The 19,819-nt window shown below is 42.7% G+C and overlaps 2 protein-coding genes across 3 annotated transcripts in view; one reads left to right on the top strand and one right to left on the bottom strand.

The window, feature by feature from the left end:
• CHGA (chromogranin A) overlaps window positions 1–19,819 on the top strand; it is a 231,296-nt gene that overhangs the window by 80,402 nt on the left and 131,075 nt on the right. The window lies entirely within an intron of this gene.
• The window catches only part of ITPK1 (inositol-tetrakisphosphate 1-kinase), a 145,015-nt gene that overhangs the window by 63,508 nt on the left and 61,688 nt on the right, over window positions 1–19,819 (bottom strand). For both annotated transcript variants that reach the window (XM_064142496.1, XM_064142506.1), the window contains exon 4: window positions 3,730–3,855. In XM_064142496.1, coding sequence (XP_063998566.1) covers window positions 3,730–3,855 — 126 coding nt within the window. The remainder of the gene's footprint in view (window positions 1–3,729; window positions 3,856–19,819) is intronic.

Raw genomic sequence — 19,819 nt, 5'->3', positions numbered from 1 at the left:
CCCCCCTAGTAAGAAAAAAATTACTAAGATTTGATGGCTTACTTTGATTTTTCACTTGTCTTTTCTCAGCAGAGCATGTGAAAAGAAAAGTGCAGTGTGTACTTTCACAGTACAAAGCTAAAAATAAGGGAAAGAATGGGCTAGGGTCTTAACAAACAAACCAACCAACCACAAAACCAACAATAAACCAACATAAAAAACGCACTAGCATCATCTCCACAAGGACATGGCCAAGCTACTTTCTGAGAGCTGAGACTTCTGAAGAATGCAATCAGTGCAGCAAAAAAAAAAAAAAAAAGCACTTCTCTCCTTCCAAGCACAAGCAATACCCTAACTTCTTCTCTTCCAAAATACCTCCCTAATTTTCCTTTCAGTCTCAAATCCTTCTAAGGAAGTGTCTGAATCAAGAATAGAAGAGCCTTTCCTGGACAGCTTCAGAGTGGGATCACCAACAGTTAGAGAGAAGGAACAGGAGGAAACACTACATTTTCATCAATCTGACAGCAGAAGCCTAGGCATAAAATCTGCTTCTAACCTAGCTTTTTAAAAAGACTAATGCAAAGAGAACTTGTTCAGATAAAAACCTCTGAAAGACAAATTAATAACCATATTGATTTTCCATCACTGAGCCATCATTTTGAAAGGAACAGACTAGCATAAAGTTGCAATGAATGAAGCTACTCAAACCCCTGTAGAGTTCTGACAGGCTGTAAAAAGTCAATGTCTTACACATCCCAAAACATACTCACATTTCAAAGTCATAAAGTTCATCTAGAAGGCAATAACTGGCATGGTTTGGCTCCCTTTCTTACCAAGAAGACAGGAACTGGAGCATCAGCAAGTGAAAGACAACCCTCTTCCCACCTGACTTCTCTGCATGTTCCTCTAGCCAAGAAGGAACCACCAAGGACTCAAAAAACTTTTAACTAGACAATGAATAAACTATGTTCAATTAGGTCAATCCAGCAATACAGTAGATAGAAAAGGAGACTAATTATCATCTCTACAACTAATCATTATCCCCAAAATAAGGAGACAAGTGTCCTATGAAGCAAACAGAAGGGCCTCTCTACTTTGCACTTCACACACTATACTAGGAGCTGCACACATTCTTCATTTTGGCTTTGGATGAGATCATGAGGCACTCATCACTGATTTGCAATGCAACAGAGAACAGTTTTCATCCACCAATACTCTCCTGAGAAACTGCAGTTCAAACTACATCCATCTAGCATAAAGACCTCAGAAAGATCATCCCTGAAGGTCTTCTGCAGCTAAAAAGCCCACCAGGTACAGGCTGCCACTCCTTGTTATTTTCAGTCTCCTGTAATGATTATTTTTAAAAGGCAAATGAGAACACTCATTAAATAGCAAGACAAGAAAGGCATGCTAAGAGGCTTCCTGGTTTATTTGTACTCTCCAACAGACTGTACGATGGTTCATCAGAGACTCCAGGCAGCAAGCACATAGACTCTCATAGAATCATAGAATGTCTCATGTACATGTGAAGCCAGTTTCCTCCTCTGCTCTTGCAGACAAGATTAAGGACTGTCCAACATAGCTCTGAAAAACAGTTTCTCTTACACAGGTCATAAATGTAGCTTCACAGATCGTTCCTGCTCCTGCAGTCAAGAGTGCCCTGCTCACTGCTTCCTGAAAGACTGCTTTACAAAGCCAACAGTGAGGCTGATGCCAGGTATCATCTTGCTGGCATTCAATAGCAGGAAAATTAGCATCATGAATTTTGCACTGTTTGGTCTGGTTAAGACCACCAAAACTTTTTCAGTTACTCATACCCAAGCCTGTAGTGCTTCATGAGATTGCTGCAGCCCTTGGCCTTGTTGAAGCCCATATGATTTGCTTTGGCTCATCGATCCAGCCTTACCAGGACCCTCTGAAGAGCCTCCCCCGCAGATCAGCACTTCCAGATAACTTGGTGGTGTCTGTAAACTTACTAAGGGAGCTTTGAATCTCCTCATCAAGAACATTAATAAAGATATTAAAGAAGAGTTGCCCGGTACTGAGCCCTGGCTACCAATTGGATTTAACTCCATTAGCCACCACTCTCTGGGCCCTGCTATCCAGCCAGTGTTTGATCCAGTAGAGATCTAGTTGGGCTTTTGCCCTTCAATTTTCTCCTCATATAGCTAAATCAGGTTAAGTGATTTAGCTTTAGCAGATCATTATACCTCTACCAGCCTTTCAGCAGCACAGCACCCATCAGACAGACACAAGAACAGCCCAAATCATCAGCCAAACCTAAAACTCCAGCTGCAAAGTACTCTACCCTGTTTCACACTGAACTGCAACCTACTAGTTAAATGCAGCTTTAGAAAAACATATCCCCTGCACTTTACTACTGTTTCCTCCAGACTTCACTTCAGTACTTGAAAAATAGCAGCTTCTGACCTTAAGCTGTTAAAATACAGTAATTTGACTAGCCAAGTTCATATTAAAAAGAATCCATATTCATTGAAGAATTCTTGGTCAGGAATAAAAAGAAAGGTGTCTCAGACATTAATTGTACTGCTACACACCGACTGTTGCTACACAACTGCTCGCACAAGTTTCCTACCAGCGTGTTCTCCAGGGCCCAAGGAAGGTGCCACTGAATTACACAGATCTGCCTTCCCCGAGTCTCATAAAAGCCTGCCCTTCATGAATGCATGCCAGCAAATGTAAGAATTTGGAATGGGGAAGCTCAAGAGTCTTAATCAGGTGCAAGCAACAAAACGCGCGTGCCCTTTTGCCTCTTTGGTCATCTTTTGTTTTGGGCAGGTTACGTTTTGATTGCAAGCTAGTTAATGTCTGAAGTGGGGAAAGACTGAGCAGAAAGCCCCAGAAAGCTGCTTTGGTCATTTACAAATTTCCAGGTGCTGCAGGAAGCAAATGTCTGCAGTACTTAGTGATGAATAGACATCCACTATTCAGAAAACTGGTGCCAGAGGCCCAGCACCACAAGTCAAACCTTTTCCTCTCTTATGAGTAATACACAGGTGAGAGGAAGTAGAAAAGCTTTGTAACTTACTCCATTAAGTAAAATATTTTCTATGTTACTAGTTGTAGGACATTTAGCAAAACAAAGAAAACCTCATTTTCCAAGAAAACAAAGTTGTCAAATTGCAGAATTTGTCTGAGCCATTTTTCCACCTGACATAAGCACATGCCATAAAATTCTGAAGGTATCTTATTTTGACTTTGATTCTTTGAAAGAGAAGAAAGGAATCTTCATTTTATCCAAGATAAGCATCAGAAGCAATACTTAAAAAAATTATAAAGATGTTGCCTTGTCATTTTCATCAGCTTTCAGATGAGTGATTGAAGCTCTTTGGGAAATCTGTTCTCTGTATCACAAGGCTCTGTGTGTTTGTGACCTTCAAAAGTAAACTTGAGGGGGAAAAAAAGCAACAGGATTCTTGGCACTAGAGGACAGAATTGCTCACAGCAACCTTAATGTTATAGAAATTAACATTAGAGGAACTGGGAAGACTGAACAGAACTGGGCCAAATTAATAAGCTTCTGTCATGGAGAGATACATGGAAAAAACTCTGCAAGCACCTGTTTGTTTCTCCTTGTGAACAGCACTTGTGGTCTTGGAACAGTATCAGGACAACATCTGGTGGGAAACCAGTTCTTCTTAACTTATCCAAAGGTGCAAGTTTATTACAGATTGATGGAAGTATTTTTGCTGGCCTATCAGTCAGAAGGACTATGAAAGAACCACTTACCTGGAACCTGTGAACCAGTTCCAGTGACTGGCTGTCATTCTGGTCTGCTTCAAGGATGACATCTGTCAGTTTATGTATGATCACATCCAAAGGGCCCTGATCTTCAATGGGTTTGGTGAGGTCAAGCTAGAAAGAAACAGAGAGAAACTTCATGGAGGGTTCTTATCCCTGCCACTGTCCAACATCTCGCTGTCATACAGAAGGTATTTATTTTGGTATGCTACCTAAATCCCTGAGAACTTACATTTCACAGAACGTCAGATAATTCTACTCAAATGCTTTACTCAGCAGTGTAGGTCTAATTTAATGCAAAAGCAGTGAAATCACTGGCAAGTACTCTTCATCTAAATACCTTCCTGCACTCCATTCTAAGCCAACATTTCCCTCTTCAGTTCTTTCCTGGTATGTACACACACATACAAAAGGAAATGAGTCAACAAAGATTATTGTCACTAAGAGAGGGAAGACCTGCTGTGCCCTTCACTCTTCAGGAGTGCACTAAACAGCACCCAGGACGGTGACTGTGCAAGTGACTCTGGGTCTGTGCAAATGTGTCTGCCTGAAGGGACAACCATTTAGCTGATGAGGAGTGGCAGCTCCCAGAGTACTCCTGCTGGCAGACTCCGGCAAATAGATGGATAGAGGAGAAAGATTTGGGGTAAGGTGTGCTCTAGGTAACACAGGATGGCATTAATGTAGTGATGATGTGTCACTTGGTTCCAAGTATCAAGACTGAGTACGGTTTCTCTTGAGGAAACCTTAATTAAAGGAAGGTTACTGGACCTGTTGGGCTACATGTAACACTACAAAGAGAACTGGCCAGTGTTATTGTGAGGATTTTATCAGGACATAAATCAAAACTCTCTAGATTCCAACTAAACCAGGAAAACAAAAAATCCCCCAGGAGGACAGTCTGCATGCAGTTTTCAAGACTCAACTGGACAAAGTCCTAAGCAACTTAGTTTGACTTTAATGCTGAATCTGTTTTGATCGAGATGATGTGTTACAGACCCCTACAATCCCAACCAAATGATCTTGTGAAGCTACTTAGCAGATTTGAACATTTGCACACTCTCAGTAGCTGAACTAGCTCATATTATAGCCAACACACTGGGCTGCCCAGAGAAGAAAAGTCTACTGTACTATCAAGCACTGCTCTTCAACCAATTGTGAGATCTGCTGCATCAGTGCCAACTTAAACTTGCACATTTCAAACTGGAAACATCTTTGAAATGAAAGACAGATGTGTGCTCACTTAGCTGAAGTTACCATTTGATTTTACAGTGACATGCATGTTCTTTTCCATTGCTGCTACCCCTTTTTATTCAGCTCTGGCAGAGAAGGGCTGTGGGGCACAGGAAAGAGAAGGCAGCTGTGCAGAAGTGTCTGTTAATGCACCGTCTCATTAGCTTGAGTTTTGTCCTAATAAAATCTCTTCTGCTGTGGGGAGAAGCAACCACGGGAAAGAGGACAAAGGACCTGGAGCCACTGAGTCTAAGGATTCTGGCTTGTCCAGACATGTTCCCCTGCTCCCCCTCCTTTTGTGCTGGGGGAAGTACCCACGGGAAAGGAAAATGAAAGCTCTGACTTCACCTAATATGGTGAAGCTTGGCTGCCATTCTGGTTGGCTAATCTACATCCCAAGGCCCATTATTCTTGGGCTGGTATTTATTGATAAAAGGCATGAGCAGGTAGCACAGTGTGCTGGTGCTGCTGCCTCATTGCACCTTGAAACTGCCTGTAAACTCTACTGCCTTGAGTTTACCAGTAACAGGCTCCAAATGCCTGCATAGCCAGCGCAACATTGTGCCAAGACTGCACATTGCACTGCATCCTGCCTGTCCCTCTGCAAGGCTTCTGTTGAATCAGGAATCAAGAGGAGCCAGGTCAGAGACTATGCTATAGACTCCCAGCCTCCTAAGAAAAGAGCCTGGGAAACTCCAAAGCCTCTAACGGCTTTGATACCGCCGACAGCAACCCCTCCACGTGCTTTGGGTACTGTCTGATAACATCTTGTGATTAAATACTTAAATCCTCTGTTCATTCACTAATTGCCTTCTGCCATAAGCAGAAAGAAGCTTCCTGTGTCCATCTAGTAGATAAGCAGTATAATTAACTGCAAGCAGTACAGTTACCTGCAAGAATCTTCTCTTCCAGTATAATGTTTGCATTTGCCACTTCAAGAAACGTGTTCTAGTTTTGCCTGTTCCCTGTGTGCCTGAATTTCCAAACTGTGCATTTTGAACCTTATGAGTAAGTTTTCTGGTGAGATTTAATGTTAATAAACAGTTCTTATAGTTATTAACAATCTTCACCTGGATATCAAAATTAATACAGTATCACAGTATCATCAGGGTTGGAAGAGACCTCACAGATCATCAAGTCCAACCCTTTACCACAGAGCTCAAGGCTAGACTATGGCACCAAGTGCCACGTCCAATCCTGCCTTGAACAGCTCCAGGGACGGCGACTCCACCACCTCCCTGGGCAGCCCACTCCAGTGTCCAATGACTCTCTCAGTGAAGAACTTTCTCCTCACCTCCAGCCTAAATCTCCCCTGGCACAGCCTGAGGCTGTGTCCTCTCGTTCTGGTGCTGGCCACCTGAGAGAAGAGAGCAACCTCCTCCTGGCCACAACCTCCCCTCAGGTAGTTGTAGACAGCAATAAGGTCACCCCTGAGCCTCCTCTTCTCCAGGCTAAACAATCCCAGCTCCCTCAGCCTCTCCTCGTAGGGCTGTGCTCAAGGCCTCTCACCAGCCTCGTCGCCCCTCTCTGGACATTAATTTTGCATAATGTGTCACAATGAGGCCTTGAGCAGCTGAGTCTAGCTGAGAAATATTCCTGCCCATGGCTGGGGGGGGGGGGGGGGAGGTGGTAGCAGTGGGTGGAGTAGATGATCTCTAAGGTCCAGCCATTCTGTGATTAAGGAAGGTAACAATAAGACAGGATGGCTGGATCTTAAGCAGCAATAAAACTAAAAGAGCAGAAGTCTAGCAGACTTACAACAAATTGCTAGCTGTTAATGTAGCTGATCCATGCCAGCAAACTGCTTTTCTCGTGTAGGCACTCCTCTCTGGGTTAGGCTTAATTGAGCAGAGTAACTGAAGTTACCTATGGTACAAAAGCAAACTGAAACTCTTGACAATTCTTCCCAACAGAGACCATATTTGCTTGCCCATCAATATATGCTCCTACTAACAGGGAGGCTAGCAGAGGCACTGCTCACAAGTGAGCAGCAGATGCTCTACATGAAAAGGTTATGCAATAGTAAAGACAAGACAGACTTGATATGGATGTTCAGTGGCTGGTAAGCTGTGGCTGAGTGAGGCAGTTCACAGAAGGTCTGGCTGTCCCAGCACTTTTATTTTTACTTCAAGTAGTGCAGCACAAAGGCTAAGGGCAAAGAGTCTCTGCAAAATTATGCCAAAATGAACTGAACTGCAGCTTAGCTAAGGACATGGAAGGAGATGATCTATTTTTGCAACTAAGTTCCAGAAAAATCAGTTAATTAACCCTTAAAAGAAATCTCAGATGACTGCACTGCATTTCCAGAAGTTTGTTTCATCACATCTGGAAGGAAACAGCAAAACCAAAGATCCGTTTAACTGGGTTAGGAAGTTCCCAGTTGGCAAGGTACAAAAATGTGAATTTTTAAGGACTTTCACTCTGAAAAATAGTGAGAAGCAAATAAGTATCTGAGATTGGTTACCCCTCTATATTCTTCCTGCACTTACAGCTCAATCTGCCCCGAAACATTCCATAACCAAGAAAACAGCCCTCCCTTTCAGCCTTGACCCAAGAATAGAAATAAGCCTTCAAGGCATATAAAGGCATTTTCAGCACAGTGTTTTCCAGAAGAGTAAGACATCTGCACAAGATAATTTCCTCTCAACAGTTGTGCCAGCTAAAAGCAACTGGCATATTTTGAGAATGACACCAAATGCATCTACTTTGCATGTCGGCAAGTGTCAAAAAGGCTGCTCACAACAGTGCTTTGGTTCCCCTTTATCAGAAAGCAGTGCTATCAGTGACAGCAAGCTAAGACAGATCCTCTGCTAGGAAGTTCAATGACCACTTCATTGGCTCAGCAAGGACAGCAGGTACATTTTAACCACAGAAACCTTCAAAATTTGATCCAGGATTTTGTGGACTCGAAGATCAAACCATTTGCAAGATTAAGTCCTCTATTCTGTGCCATGCTGTGGAAAGCAAATATTCCTGGGCTGCATGGAATTTGGAAGCAATCCACCTTCCTTTTATATACTTGGTAGGGCAAAAAAAAAATCCCACAAAGTAGAAGAAAAAGAAGGCAAAAAAAAGGGACCTGAGGGGGAAAAAAGAAACCTTTTCAAGTGGAGTATCAGACCCAAGCAGAAGTCAGCAAAAGTACATTTCGGATGGCTCTCTGCTGAGACAAACACTGATTCATTGTTTGTCATCAGTTGGAATTTAAGCCCTCGTACTTCCCTTCTCTTTCAGCATCTCTCTCTCCAAACAATCTTTGCGTTTGACATGATCACCCAAAGGTTTGTTTTTGCACAGAACTAACACCATAGCAACAGAAGTGAAAGAAAAGATTTATCAGCACCAGCTTTAAAAAACAGAGAGATATGGTTATGGTGTCTTTTCATAGCCTACTCTGGTTTCTTTATTAACACAAAAAAGAGCAGACAAGCAGGTGTTGGTTTCATGGCATTGTCACTTGCCATCAAAATCCTGAAAAACTCAGGTGATGAATGACACAGAAAGCAGTACAGAGAAAACACCAGACGGAAGGCATATGCTTTTCCAGGTCTTACAAATCCATATATGGGAAAAAAAAACAACTGCTGGATAAATGCTCTTACCATAGCTGGCTGTAGATAGCTGACTCACCTTTTAATAGAAAGACTGGTTTGGAGGTCAAAAAAATGCTCCAAGCTTAGAAACTTCAGCGTGCCCCCCAAATCAGCTTCCTAAAACATTCACTGGAGAGCAAGTCACAGGCATATAGAGTACCATCTCTGTCCTCCTCATCCATTCCCCTTTACTCTGTTCTCCAGAAACACACAGCCAGCACATTATCCAAGTCACTACACAGGAGGGCAAAAGAAGTTTATTTCCAGTAAGCAAATCTGTTTAAAGTTTTGGGGTTGTTTTTCTCCAGAACACTGGCAATCCATCTAAATTGCACTGACAAGAGAAGCAGCTGGCAGAGTGCCACAGCTCTCCACTGGTCCCAACTGTGATCCCACATGCATGCATTTCTGGAATCCCTGCTTAAAAATAAAACTACATCCAAATGAAAAAAAGAAAAAAATCTGCATTTGTTCACTCAGAAAAAAAGAATCATAGAATCAGCCAGGTTGGAAGAGACCTCCAAGATCATCCAGTCCAACCTAGCAGCCAGTCTTATCCAATCAACTAGACCATGGCACTAAGTGCCTCATCCAGTCTTTTCTTGAACACCTCCAGGGACAGTGACTCCACCACCTCCCTGGGCAGCCCATTCCATTGGCAAATCACTCTCTCTGACAACAACTTCCTCCTAACATCCAGCCTAGACCTCCACTGGCACAACTTGAGACTGTGTCCCCTTGTTCTATTGCTGCTTGCCTGGGAGAAGAGGCCAACCCCCACCTGGCTACAGCCTCCCCTCAGGTAGTTGTAGAGAGCAATGAGGCCACCCCTGAGCCTCCTCTTCTCCAGGCTAAACAACCCCAGCTCCCTCAGCCTCTCCTCATAGGGTTTGTGTTCCAGGCCTTTCACCAGATTTGTTGCCCTTCTCTGCACATGTTCCAGTATCTCAACATCTCTCTTGAATTGAGGGGCCCAGAACTGGACACAGTACTCAAGGTGTGGCCTGATCAGTGTTGAGTACAGGGGCAGAATAACCTCCCTTGTCCTACTGGCCACATTGTTCCTTATACAGGTCAGAATGCCATTGGCTCTCCTGGCCACCTGGGCACACTGCTGGCTCATGTTCAAGAAGAAATAAAATCAAACAAACAAACAAACAAAACCCCAACCAAACAACTGAAAATGCTGGATATAGGAAAAAGAAATATAATTTATCTAAATGATTTTTTAAAAGGTTTGTATTTGTGGGGGGTTTACCAGCATTTCTAATGCATGCTACAATCAACTGTATTGCAGAATCTGGCTGAGCAGGATTTGTGGGTTTTTAAGACCTCTTTGGAAATAGTTTTTGGATTATCATTCACATGAAATGAAGTCTTAATACCAACCTGTTCTGTTCTCTGAGCTGAAGATAGATCAGTCTGCTACTATATCCTTGAGAAATTTACAACTCATTTATGTATATTTATCCTCAATTTTATGTTAATATATATTCACTAAAACCAACCAAACAAAGGAGACTCATAAAGCTCTTGTTTGAGCATTTTATTCCCAGTCTCTAACTGGCTAACAAACTTCACTCATCAGGATGCTGCAGTAAGTTCTTGCTATTTTTCAGGTTTCATTTTAGGTGTGGCTTAGGAGCAACACCTTAGGAGGGCCTGTGTGTCCCTCCACGGCAGTCTCTCTTCCTGTAAGCAAAAAGAGTTCATAAAACTTTCACCCAAAGGAGGTGGCTGAAGATAAGGAGAAAATCCCTCTGAACTGGACATACATCACCAGCTGACCTGTCCTCGCTGCTCCCTGAGTCCTGAGTTTGTAGATATAAATCTCTTGCATCCTGTTTTTCAGACACTCAATTAAGGCTGCACTGAGTCCAAAACACATGGGTTTTTTTTTTATCTTAATTCAGCTTCACAAACTCTACTGCATATAGACCTTCAGGTTTTCAGTCACCACATTGCTCTTCTGGGGCTATTTTCTATCCTAGATCTTCATCACATACATTTCACATCAAAAGGCTTGTAAACTAAAGCTTTTAAATTTCTCCCCTTACTCCCTCAATCCCCAGTCTCAGTCTTAGTAATGAGCTTTGCTGTGCATCAATGCTAAGTAGTTCATACAGAAAGAAATATCATGAGCTGTGGGTTGGAAAGCCAAGTCTTCAAGAAGTTGAACCCTGACAGTTGATGTATTGGTGGATGCTGTTCTCCTCTCAAAAAGCTCAGAAATTAAAGCATCAAAAAAATCAATACATCTAAGTCCCCTATTTTGCCTTATTGTAAAAGTAAATTAAAGTACCCAGGCGGTCTAATGACAGGAAAGCTGCTTGCATTTGAAAGGAATCAGGAAAGTGGTTGTGCATGTCCATCCACACACATAAGATCACTTCTACAGAGCAACAGTGACAGAACAAGATGATTCAAAAGCCTGCTTGTTCTTCTGACAAACCAAAGAAAATTCAGAGGAACAGCCCAGAGTAGCACATCTTCCTTTCTCAAGTTAAATCCTACAGGAGCAGTCCAGTCCTGTCCCTCCACTGGACTACATTCCCACAAACCCTGCTGTCAAGTCTGTGTAAGCAGAAAAATGACACCAGTGAGTCCCTGTCAAAGCTATGGAAGGTGATGAAGTACGTATCAGTACACATTTCATTATGAAGGAAGACATGTTACTGAGTATTTTCACTGAAGACAGCTCTCCATAGCTCCTAAAATATTCACATATTCAAACTGAGTAAACATTTACATACTTAAGGGAGCTCCTCCTTGTATCTCTGGCCAAGCAAGAAAGTGATCTAGACTGTTGTCATGCACAGCTAGGGCAAGCATTCAGCACATACTGTTGCTGCTGCTACTCATGAGGTCAAAGGTTTCTAAGAGAGAGCACAAACCCCTCTAGGTGATAAAAGATCAGGGCTACCTCACTGCAAAGGGCAAACATGGACCTGACCTCCAAAGGTTGTTAAAAAAAAAGAAAAAAAGGTGACCAAGATGCCCTGTTTTTTCTCTTGACACCTTTCCCTTGCTATCCTCACCCAGTGCCTAATTAACTTGCATGTCCTGTTGCAGTAGCTGTGGCAGCAATCTGAGAAAGGAAATCTGCTGTGGTGAGACTTCCCCGCTGACTCTCCTGCTCTTCCTCACACTGACAACCGAAGAGGGCATTGTAGCATCGGTAACAACTGCCACATTGGAGGGGAACTCTTTTCACCACTCTTCCTCTACCCTACCTTTTTGCTAGTCTTCTCAGAATCAAGAGACTTGAAGACCAACTGAAGAGCTCACCTTTCTTCTGCTGTAGGGAACTAACCATGGGTTATCTTTTGCTACTCTGCCCAGCTTAGTTTAGGAGAACCATCAATGGAGAAGGAAGTACAGCCCCACAATGGGGCATGTTCAGAATTTCAGGTGCCAGTAACATTGCCAGCAGCAAGACACAGCTAAACGTGACAGGCAGCTACAACATATGCTGTGAAACTCTGCTGAAATTTTAATACCACAGGAGAAGATTCTGGCTTTAACAGATGGTTTCTTTGCCGTTTCTTACACTGATGCCAGAGCAGATTATTTTGCTATCAGGATGTGAGCACTTCACACATTTTTCAGGAGCTGCATGCTGCTGCTCCCCTAGAAGCTAAGTATGATCTTGGAAGTTCTCACTTCTAGCTGTATTCCAGATAAAACTAAATAAAAGGCATCTCATAGGGATTTTCTTTCCCACACTACATGTGGGACACGACTTATGGATCACTTCCACAACTACTACCTGAACTGACTGCCCTTTGCACATTCCCCCAGGACTTCAGCAAAGCACCACCTTAACCACAGCCTCCTCTGCACTGTCCCACAGAAGCAAAGAGCAAGCCAGCATTGCTGTCACCTGTGAAGTAGCAGTGACAGAAAGTGAATTGTGACTCTCACTCAGCATGCAGAATAACACTGGAATAAATCATTCATTTCAGTTATTCAGACCTGTCCCATTTCCCTCCTCACTCCTCTGACCCTAGCATCCTTTGCTGAGCATCACCCTCCTGTTAGCACCAGGTTTTGCCCCTTCACTTTAAATGCAAAACAAGAATTCCCACCTTCGGGCTATGGCTAAAGCCCTTCACAGAGATAACTTTTCTTTCAGCAGAGCTTTTTTACCCATGTAGCAATACATCCAAACCCCCTTCTTTCTCCACAAAGCCAGGCTGGAGGGAAATGGAGAATCTGAGATGGAGGGATCCAGAGGAGAGACACCTTTCCCCATCCCAGGTTGTGGGTCAGTAGACTTATATTAGTGCTTCCCCCAAGCCACGTGCCCTGCCAGGCATGGTAAGACACAGACCTTGTGCTGGGGCAAGTCTGAGCAAAGGACAGATGCTTATATGTTCTTGGCACCCACTTCTATTGTCTGGCTTTGGAAATGCTCTCCTGGTGACGTCTGACAAAATAAGGCTTGGGTTTACTAAAATGGGGCAGTTGTGAAGAGAGCAAGCTCTTTGACTTGGGTTCTCTCTCCTTACCACACATGGATAAGTAGCTGTAGCAGTTCAGGAGAATTCTCTGATAAAAAGGGACAAAAAGAGGAATTCTCACAATAGGCAAACAGCATTGTGAGTATCTGACATATTCCTAAATCCTTGGGAAATCCTTCCTTTCCTAAGTGGGCTATTACTGCTACTTTTGCATTTATCTTTTCCAAATACTGTTCTCAAACTATCTGTAACCATTACTATTGTGAGGAAAACCCACAGCTGAAGTACTGAGCCTTATAAACCTTGTACCACCTTACGAGGGAGACAAAGTTAATTTAGAAATAAATATAGGCACTTCTATAAATTTCTCACTTTATTTTCCCCTTATTCTTAACAACCCAAGATTGGAACTTTGTTGCTATATCGGTCTTGAGTTATAGCCCAACACACACACAAACATTTCTAGAAATGAAACTGTAACTCGGCCTGGTTTATCTCTTTATCTCCTGTACAATACTTTGGCTGTTACAGAAAGTTCCTTACAGAAGTTGCAAAGATGTGGGAATGGCTGTTTCTGAGCACAGCATTACACTGGGAACTCACATCCCATCAGGGCTGGAGTGCAGCAAGTAGATTTCATAGGCAAGTGGTTAAGCAATTCAGTCTGTTCAGAGATGGCCCAGAAGGCAAATGCTGATTTTCAGCACCATAGGATGAATAATCAATGTTGCTCAAATGAAAAAAAAAAAAAAGCTTCTTGCCAAGAGTGCCTCCTGAGGTCACCAAGGCTCCTGTGGATTAGAAAGGGCAGCAGAACAAATCCAGAGATTAACAGAGGAGAAAAGTTGAACGGAGAACGTGCAACATGGGAGGATTAGTGCTCCAAAGAAGGAATGTAAGTTACAGAAAAACAAGAAGCCAGGAGAATGAGCAGTCAGCATAACCTGCTGCTCAGACTGTCTTGTTTTACTTTCTGTAACCATCAAAAAAGACAGAATTTGCACACACACACACCAGATTAAAATGCTATACATGGAATGCCAGCATTAGAGGTATGGGAAAATTACTGGAGTGATTCACAACATTTTTGGCTGACTTCCTGCATTTAAAGGTTTGGAATAGGCAAGTCAAACTCAAAATACCTACAAGCACTTTAAAAGGAAGACTTTTAATGTTTCTTTGAGAGAACAGGGTCAGCTCTATCTCAGTTAGCGAACTGACTGCTCAATCAATCCTATAGGAGAGAAGATATTAAAGGAGGAGTGCAATGGAGAACGATCCATGGAGAACAACTAATCTAAAATAGGGAAACAGTGTAGCACTGCAGCCAGTACAGCCTTAGGTTAGCAAGAAGAGAGGCGCAAGAGGCAAGCACTTCACTTCTCAGAAGCTCTCAGTGCTTAATTTGGACATCATATAAACATTGAAGATACCAAGCTCTGACAGTAGTACAAATACTACTTTCTTTTTATTTTTAATAACTACTGGATATAGAGATAGTTAAGATGAAAGAAACATGTTCTTCTGAAAGTTTCTCTTGGAGCCGTGTACACATGCACTGCTTAACCTCCCTCCCTTTGGCCATGGGAGTAGATAAACACAAAAGCTCATATATTAGAAACATGTCCCAGAAAGCCTGGCTACCAATCTTCATCCTAAGAGATGAGGAAACTCAGTTCTGGACTTGCACCACATGGCTCAGACTCAGCTTAAAGACAATTCTTCAGCAGCACTGGTCAAATATCAAGAGCAGTTGGTGCTCCTGTGTGCTTGGCTGCACTTTCCAAGAGATCACCAATGTCTCCTCTGTAATTCCAGCTTCCAGATGGTGAGCAGAGGGAACAGCCAGGCCACCAGCATCCTCTTTGCCTCTCTTAGCTACTAGCTACAGGAATGCTGAATTTCTAGGCTCATTTCCCTTTCTCTAGGGACTCTGAACGATGCTGCATTGCATGCAAATACAACACAAAGTACATTTAATCTAATCTATTAATCATGTCACTGGATTTATGTGGTCTTCATGAGGTCCTAGAGAGTTGAAATATGTGTGGAGAGAGCAATAGTTGGCAAGGTAAAAAGCTTTCATGCTTTTTATCTACAATACCTGCCCAACACTCTACAGAGAATGATTGGCACAGGCTGAACATTTTCAGTAAAATTCACTTTAAATGACAGTGGTAAGAAGTCTTGCTTTTGCCATGCTGAGGAGGTATGACAATCCCACAGTATCATTAGGACATAGTCATACTTGTGAGAATGAAAACAAGAGGAACTGTATCATTAGGGGAGATAAGCTTCTTAAACTCAAGAGAACAAAACACTAGAGCTGAGGTTACTGGCCCAGCTATTCTGAAGCAGGAAAAATAACATAAAATGCAGTAATACAAAGAATATTACATCGAGTTGGGTTTGTTTAAATTACAGGATAAAACAGTGTACAGATCAAGCATTTCATTTTTCTTTTTATTATTTCAGGATGACAAGCTGATAAACCAAAGGAACAAATTACTAAAGGCTACTGAGCTGTGAAAAGCTCAAGGACTTGATCATAAAGTATGCTTAGCATTTCTTGCAGGCAAGCCAAATAATGAAACCTATTTCAGGAATACAAAAAAAAAAACCTGCAAGTGAAGCTTTAGTAATAAAGATAGTAGAGGAATGGCCCCAAAATTTTACACAGATATTTAGCCTCAGTTTTCAGCAAGGGTAAAAATACTGCTTCTATCTCACAGAAGCTTGCCACAAACATTTACAAAGCTTCATCTTAGCTAGACTTCACATTTCTTTTTCCAATTCTTGCTTTGCTGGAGGGGTATAAAGTCACTTCCAGCCAAACTTCAAAAATTTTCCTGTCTTTTCTCCAAAGGGCTACTCAACTCCATCTACCAGCCTGACCACAGACAGAACCAAAAGCAGTGGTGTGACACTGCACCTTCGGCTAGTTTGAGCCTAGCTAGAATGTTTTGGTGAGAAGAACTGGATTACAGGCTGTGAAAGGAAAACAAGGCTGATGTCTACCTCACTCATAGGCTTGCTGAGAGATACAAGAACGAGAATCCAAACATAGATAAGGGAGAGTCCTGCCACTTCTGCTGGAGAGCTCGGATATGCTTTTCTTTCTAGCCTCTCTGCCATCTCTCTGATTAATCCATTTTGCTTCCTAATCCCCTGGCTGAACCTCCACTCTTCCTTGGGACTGGGGTAAGGTTGAGAGGTGGGGGGGAAGAAGGTGAAAGGGTGGTTGGGAGCCCCTCCTGGGGACTCAGGTTTCTGGGAGGGAGTTGTGTTTCTGTATTACCTTTTACGTTGTATATTTCTGTGTATAATTGTATATACTGTAAATATCTGCTTGTATATTCTGCTAAGCTGTAAATAATAAGCTTCATTCAATTTCCAGAGCTGGCTCAGTGATTTCCAAAGTGTGGGGGGGCAGGTAACACCCAAATCACCACACACCTAAATGAATGTGGCGACACAGCTTCTCAACGGCCAGTGCAGACACACTGAACTGCTAAGAACAGAACAATATTAGAGAGACTAGCTGAGCAGAGGGACATCACAGCTGAAGTTAGAGCCTTAGCCAGTAAGGAAGCTGTTCATCAAAATAAAAGTCAAGTATAACACATACAAACACATTTTATTGATAGTTTTCTACATACATATATGCCTACCATTTTGTTGGAGACCATAAGCACATGCATTTTCTTCCTCTCCTTCCCTTACCTAGTTACCTTTAACTTAGGATATGGCAGAGAAGAAACCACCATGTTGCCACTCTAAGCCACCTTCTGAAACTGAGAGCTTATTTTGATCTTCTGTGCTTTTACCTATAGTCAGTTCTCGCCACTGTAGTATTTTTGTGAGGAAAGGAGGTCTGAAATCAATACGATGCAGTTAGCTGACATCACTTTGTAACTAGAGGTACTCTCTGATCACCCTAACAGTTATGACATAAACATGTGCCTGTCTCACACTCAAGAGCCAAGCGCACCCCCTCCCCCCATAAGCAGTCACCCCTAAGTTGTCTGAGCAGGAAAAACTAAAACTATGTAACAGTGCTGACAGCACTTTTGCATCAGAAGTTTTCACATACAACTCAAAGTACAATTGAAAGCAAAATTGAAAGCACAACCAAAAAAAGGGCCTGTTTGATGATAAAAAGCCCTTCCATGCGCTTCTTGGCTGACTGTGATGGTTTGGGTGTTACCTGCCCTCCCCACACTTTGGAAAATCACCCAGGCTAGACTCAGCAGCTCTGGAAATGGAATGAAGCTTATATTTACAGCTTAGCACAATACACAAGCAGATATTTACAACATTTACAGCTATATACAGAAATATACAAGTTAAAAAGTAATACAGAAACACAACAGCCCTCCCAGAAACCTGAGTCCCCAGGAGGGGCTCTCAACCACCCTCCCAGCCCTCTACCTTACCACAGATCTTGCCTTATGTTTAAGGTAGTTTTGAGGGTTGGACGGGGGGTTAGGTGAATTAGTCAGACAGGCGGCAGGTTAGGTTAGAGAGAGAGGTGCAGCCCACAAAGCCCAGAGAGTGACTCTTATCTATATTTATGTTCTTGTTCTTATACATCTCAGCAAGCCTATGAGTGAAGTAGACATCACCACTGTTTCCTTCTCACAGCCTGTAATCTACTACTTCTCACCAAAACATTCTAGCTAGTTTCAAACTAGCACACTGACTTTTTTGGTCTTCACCACTAGTCTAAGCAAAACAGCTTGAAATTTTGGGAATCACAGAATCAACCAGGTTGGAAGAGACCTCCAAGATATCCAGTCCAGCTTATCACCCAGCCCTATCCAGTCAACTAGACCATGGCACTGAGTGCCTCATCCAGTCTTTTCTTGAACACCTCAAGGGATGGTGCCTCCACCACCTCCCTGGGCAGCCCATTCCAATGGGAAATCACTTGAAACCTTCATGACAAATGTTAATTTCCAAATGAAAAGCCCTTTTCTTATTGAAAACAAAAGACATGAACAAACTTACTATTCTAATTTATAGCAACATTCACATAAGCATAGGTTTCACAGAACTTCAGGGAAAGACCATGCTAAAGCAAAAGGGAAAAAAAAGGAGAGAGGAGAGCTTTTCCTCTTTGTATCCCACAACTTGCTGTACATGCTCAATCCACCTGCACAGAACAGCTGACTTAAAAACCTCAAATCACTGGGGAAAAAAATGTCCTGGCAGATGTAGTTTACCCTGCACAGTGCAGCAGCATAAAAAAGGAAACCACCACCACCCAGCAGGAGCTGGTAAGGCAATTTCCAAAAGGCTGCTTCCTATAAGCTCTGTTGCAATGCGGCACGGCTGCATTTAGCCAGGGATTCCCATCAGAAGGCAGTCTATCCAGAGCTGTCCAATTCCTGATTATCATGCCTGACCACAGAGATTGGAAAGAGCATCTCAAGTTTTCCAACTGTAACTTCCTTTCCCACTGCTTTGCGTCTCTCTGTAAGTCCCTTTTATTTCCCTCCATCCCTCCTCAGCAGCTGAGGAAAAGCACCGAACTGCTACCCTCCCGTCCTCTTCGGTCAAGTTAGCATGGCCATAAGTCCCTGCTGGCAGCCTGCTGGGCCATCCCTCACTGCTGTTTACAGACAGGAAAGACTGAAGTGTGTGACCCAGCTGGCCCCTATTAAAGATAATGTTATCACAGCTCTATTGCTCCTGTCTACATATGTTGGTGGGAGGAAATCAACTTGTCTGAGCTGGAACAGAGGATGCTGGAGAACTACGAGCTGGAAAGCTGCTTGTGCCAGGAAACTTCAGCCATATGTTGCATTAATATTTTTCCCCCCTCCATAGCTGTGCTAATAAACAGAAACTTATTGTTTCTGTCTGCTTCTTACTATTTGCATGGAAGCAAGAGGCACAGTATGGGGGAAGTGGTGAGGGAAAAGGCAGAGGCCTACACACAAAACCAAAGGTAAATCTTCCTGGTGCCATGTACACATCTGCAGTGTCTAACGTGTACAAGACCTACACTGCTGTGAAAACATAACTGCTAGCAAACAGGAAGCACCACAGGATCTACATGCGTGTCCTGAAGTGCTGAATTCCAAGCCAAGTCCTCACAAAAACACAGAGAGTGAAAAACAATAGAGGTATTCTCCATACCAGCTTCCTACTGACCTTCAGCAGGACCTGCTGTGAGGCCAGCTCAGCCCTGGGTTTAGGCACCAGTCTTCAAGGATTTTTTACTACATGTACATCAGCACTTCAGAGGAAAAATATTAGCATTATTATCTGTTGAGCTACAATGCCTTAACTAAAACACAATGAACTATGCTCTAAGGCTTCACATTCACCTTGAAAACGATTGTTTTGCCCCATCACTGCCAGTATTATCTTAATATAAAAGTCTAACTGAGCTGCTTATTCACATTCTCCCAAGTGAAATTTGAGTGCAACTTGCTCAAAATCGGTAACATTTCTCTTCTGAAGTAGACACTTTAACTAAAGACAAAAATAAGCTCAGAAATCTGCATGAAAGGCAATGATTACAAAACCTGAAACATAAGAAAGGAAAAAACAACCCAAAGTGTATGCTTAAGTAACTAAAGACTTCATGAAGCTGGGCTGTCACTCTTTAGTAAGTCTGGGCCTCTAAACAGAAAAAAACAATAGGGAGGGAGAGGGAGATGGAGAAGGAAAGGCTCAAAATAAACTGATGTTATTCAAGCACTGCTAAATCCTACGTAAAATACAACACTATTAACCAAGGAGAGACACAGAGGACCTAGCATGGCTCCAGAAGACAAT

This window comes from Pogoniulus pusillus, chromosome 1 (genome assembly GCF_015220805.1).
Source record: "Pogoniulus pusillus isolate bPogPus1 chromosome 1, bPogPus1.pri, whole genome shotgun sequence".
NCBI lineage: Eukaryota > Metazoa > Chordata > Aves > Piciformes > Lybiidae > Pogoniulus > Pogoniulus pusillus.
Note: the sequence above shows the minus strand (reverse complement) of the source record. Positions and strands in the feature narration are given on the sequence as shown.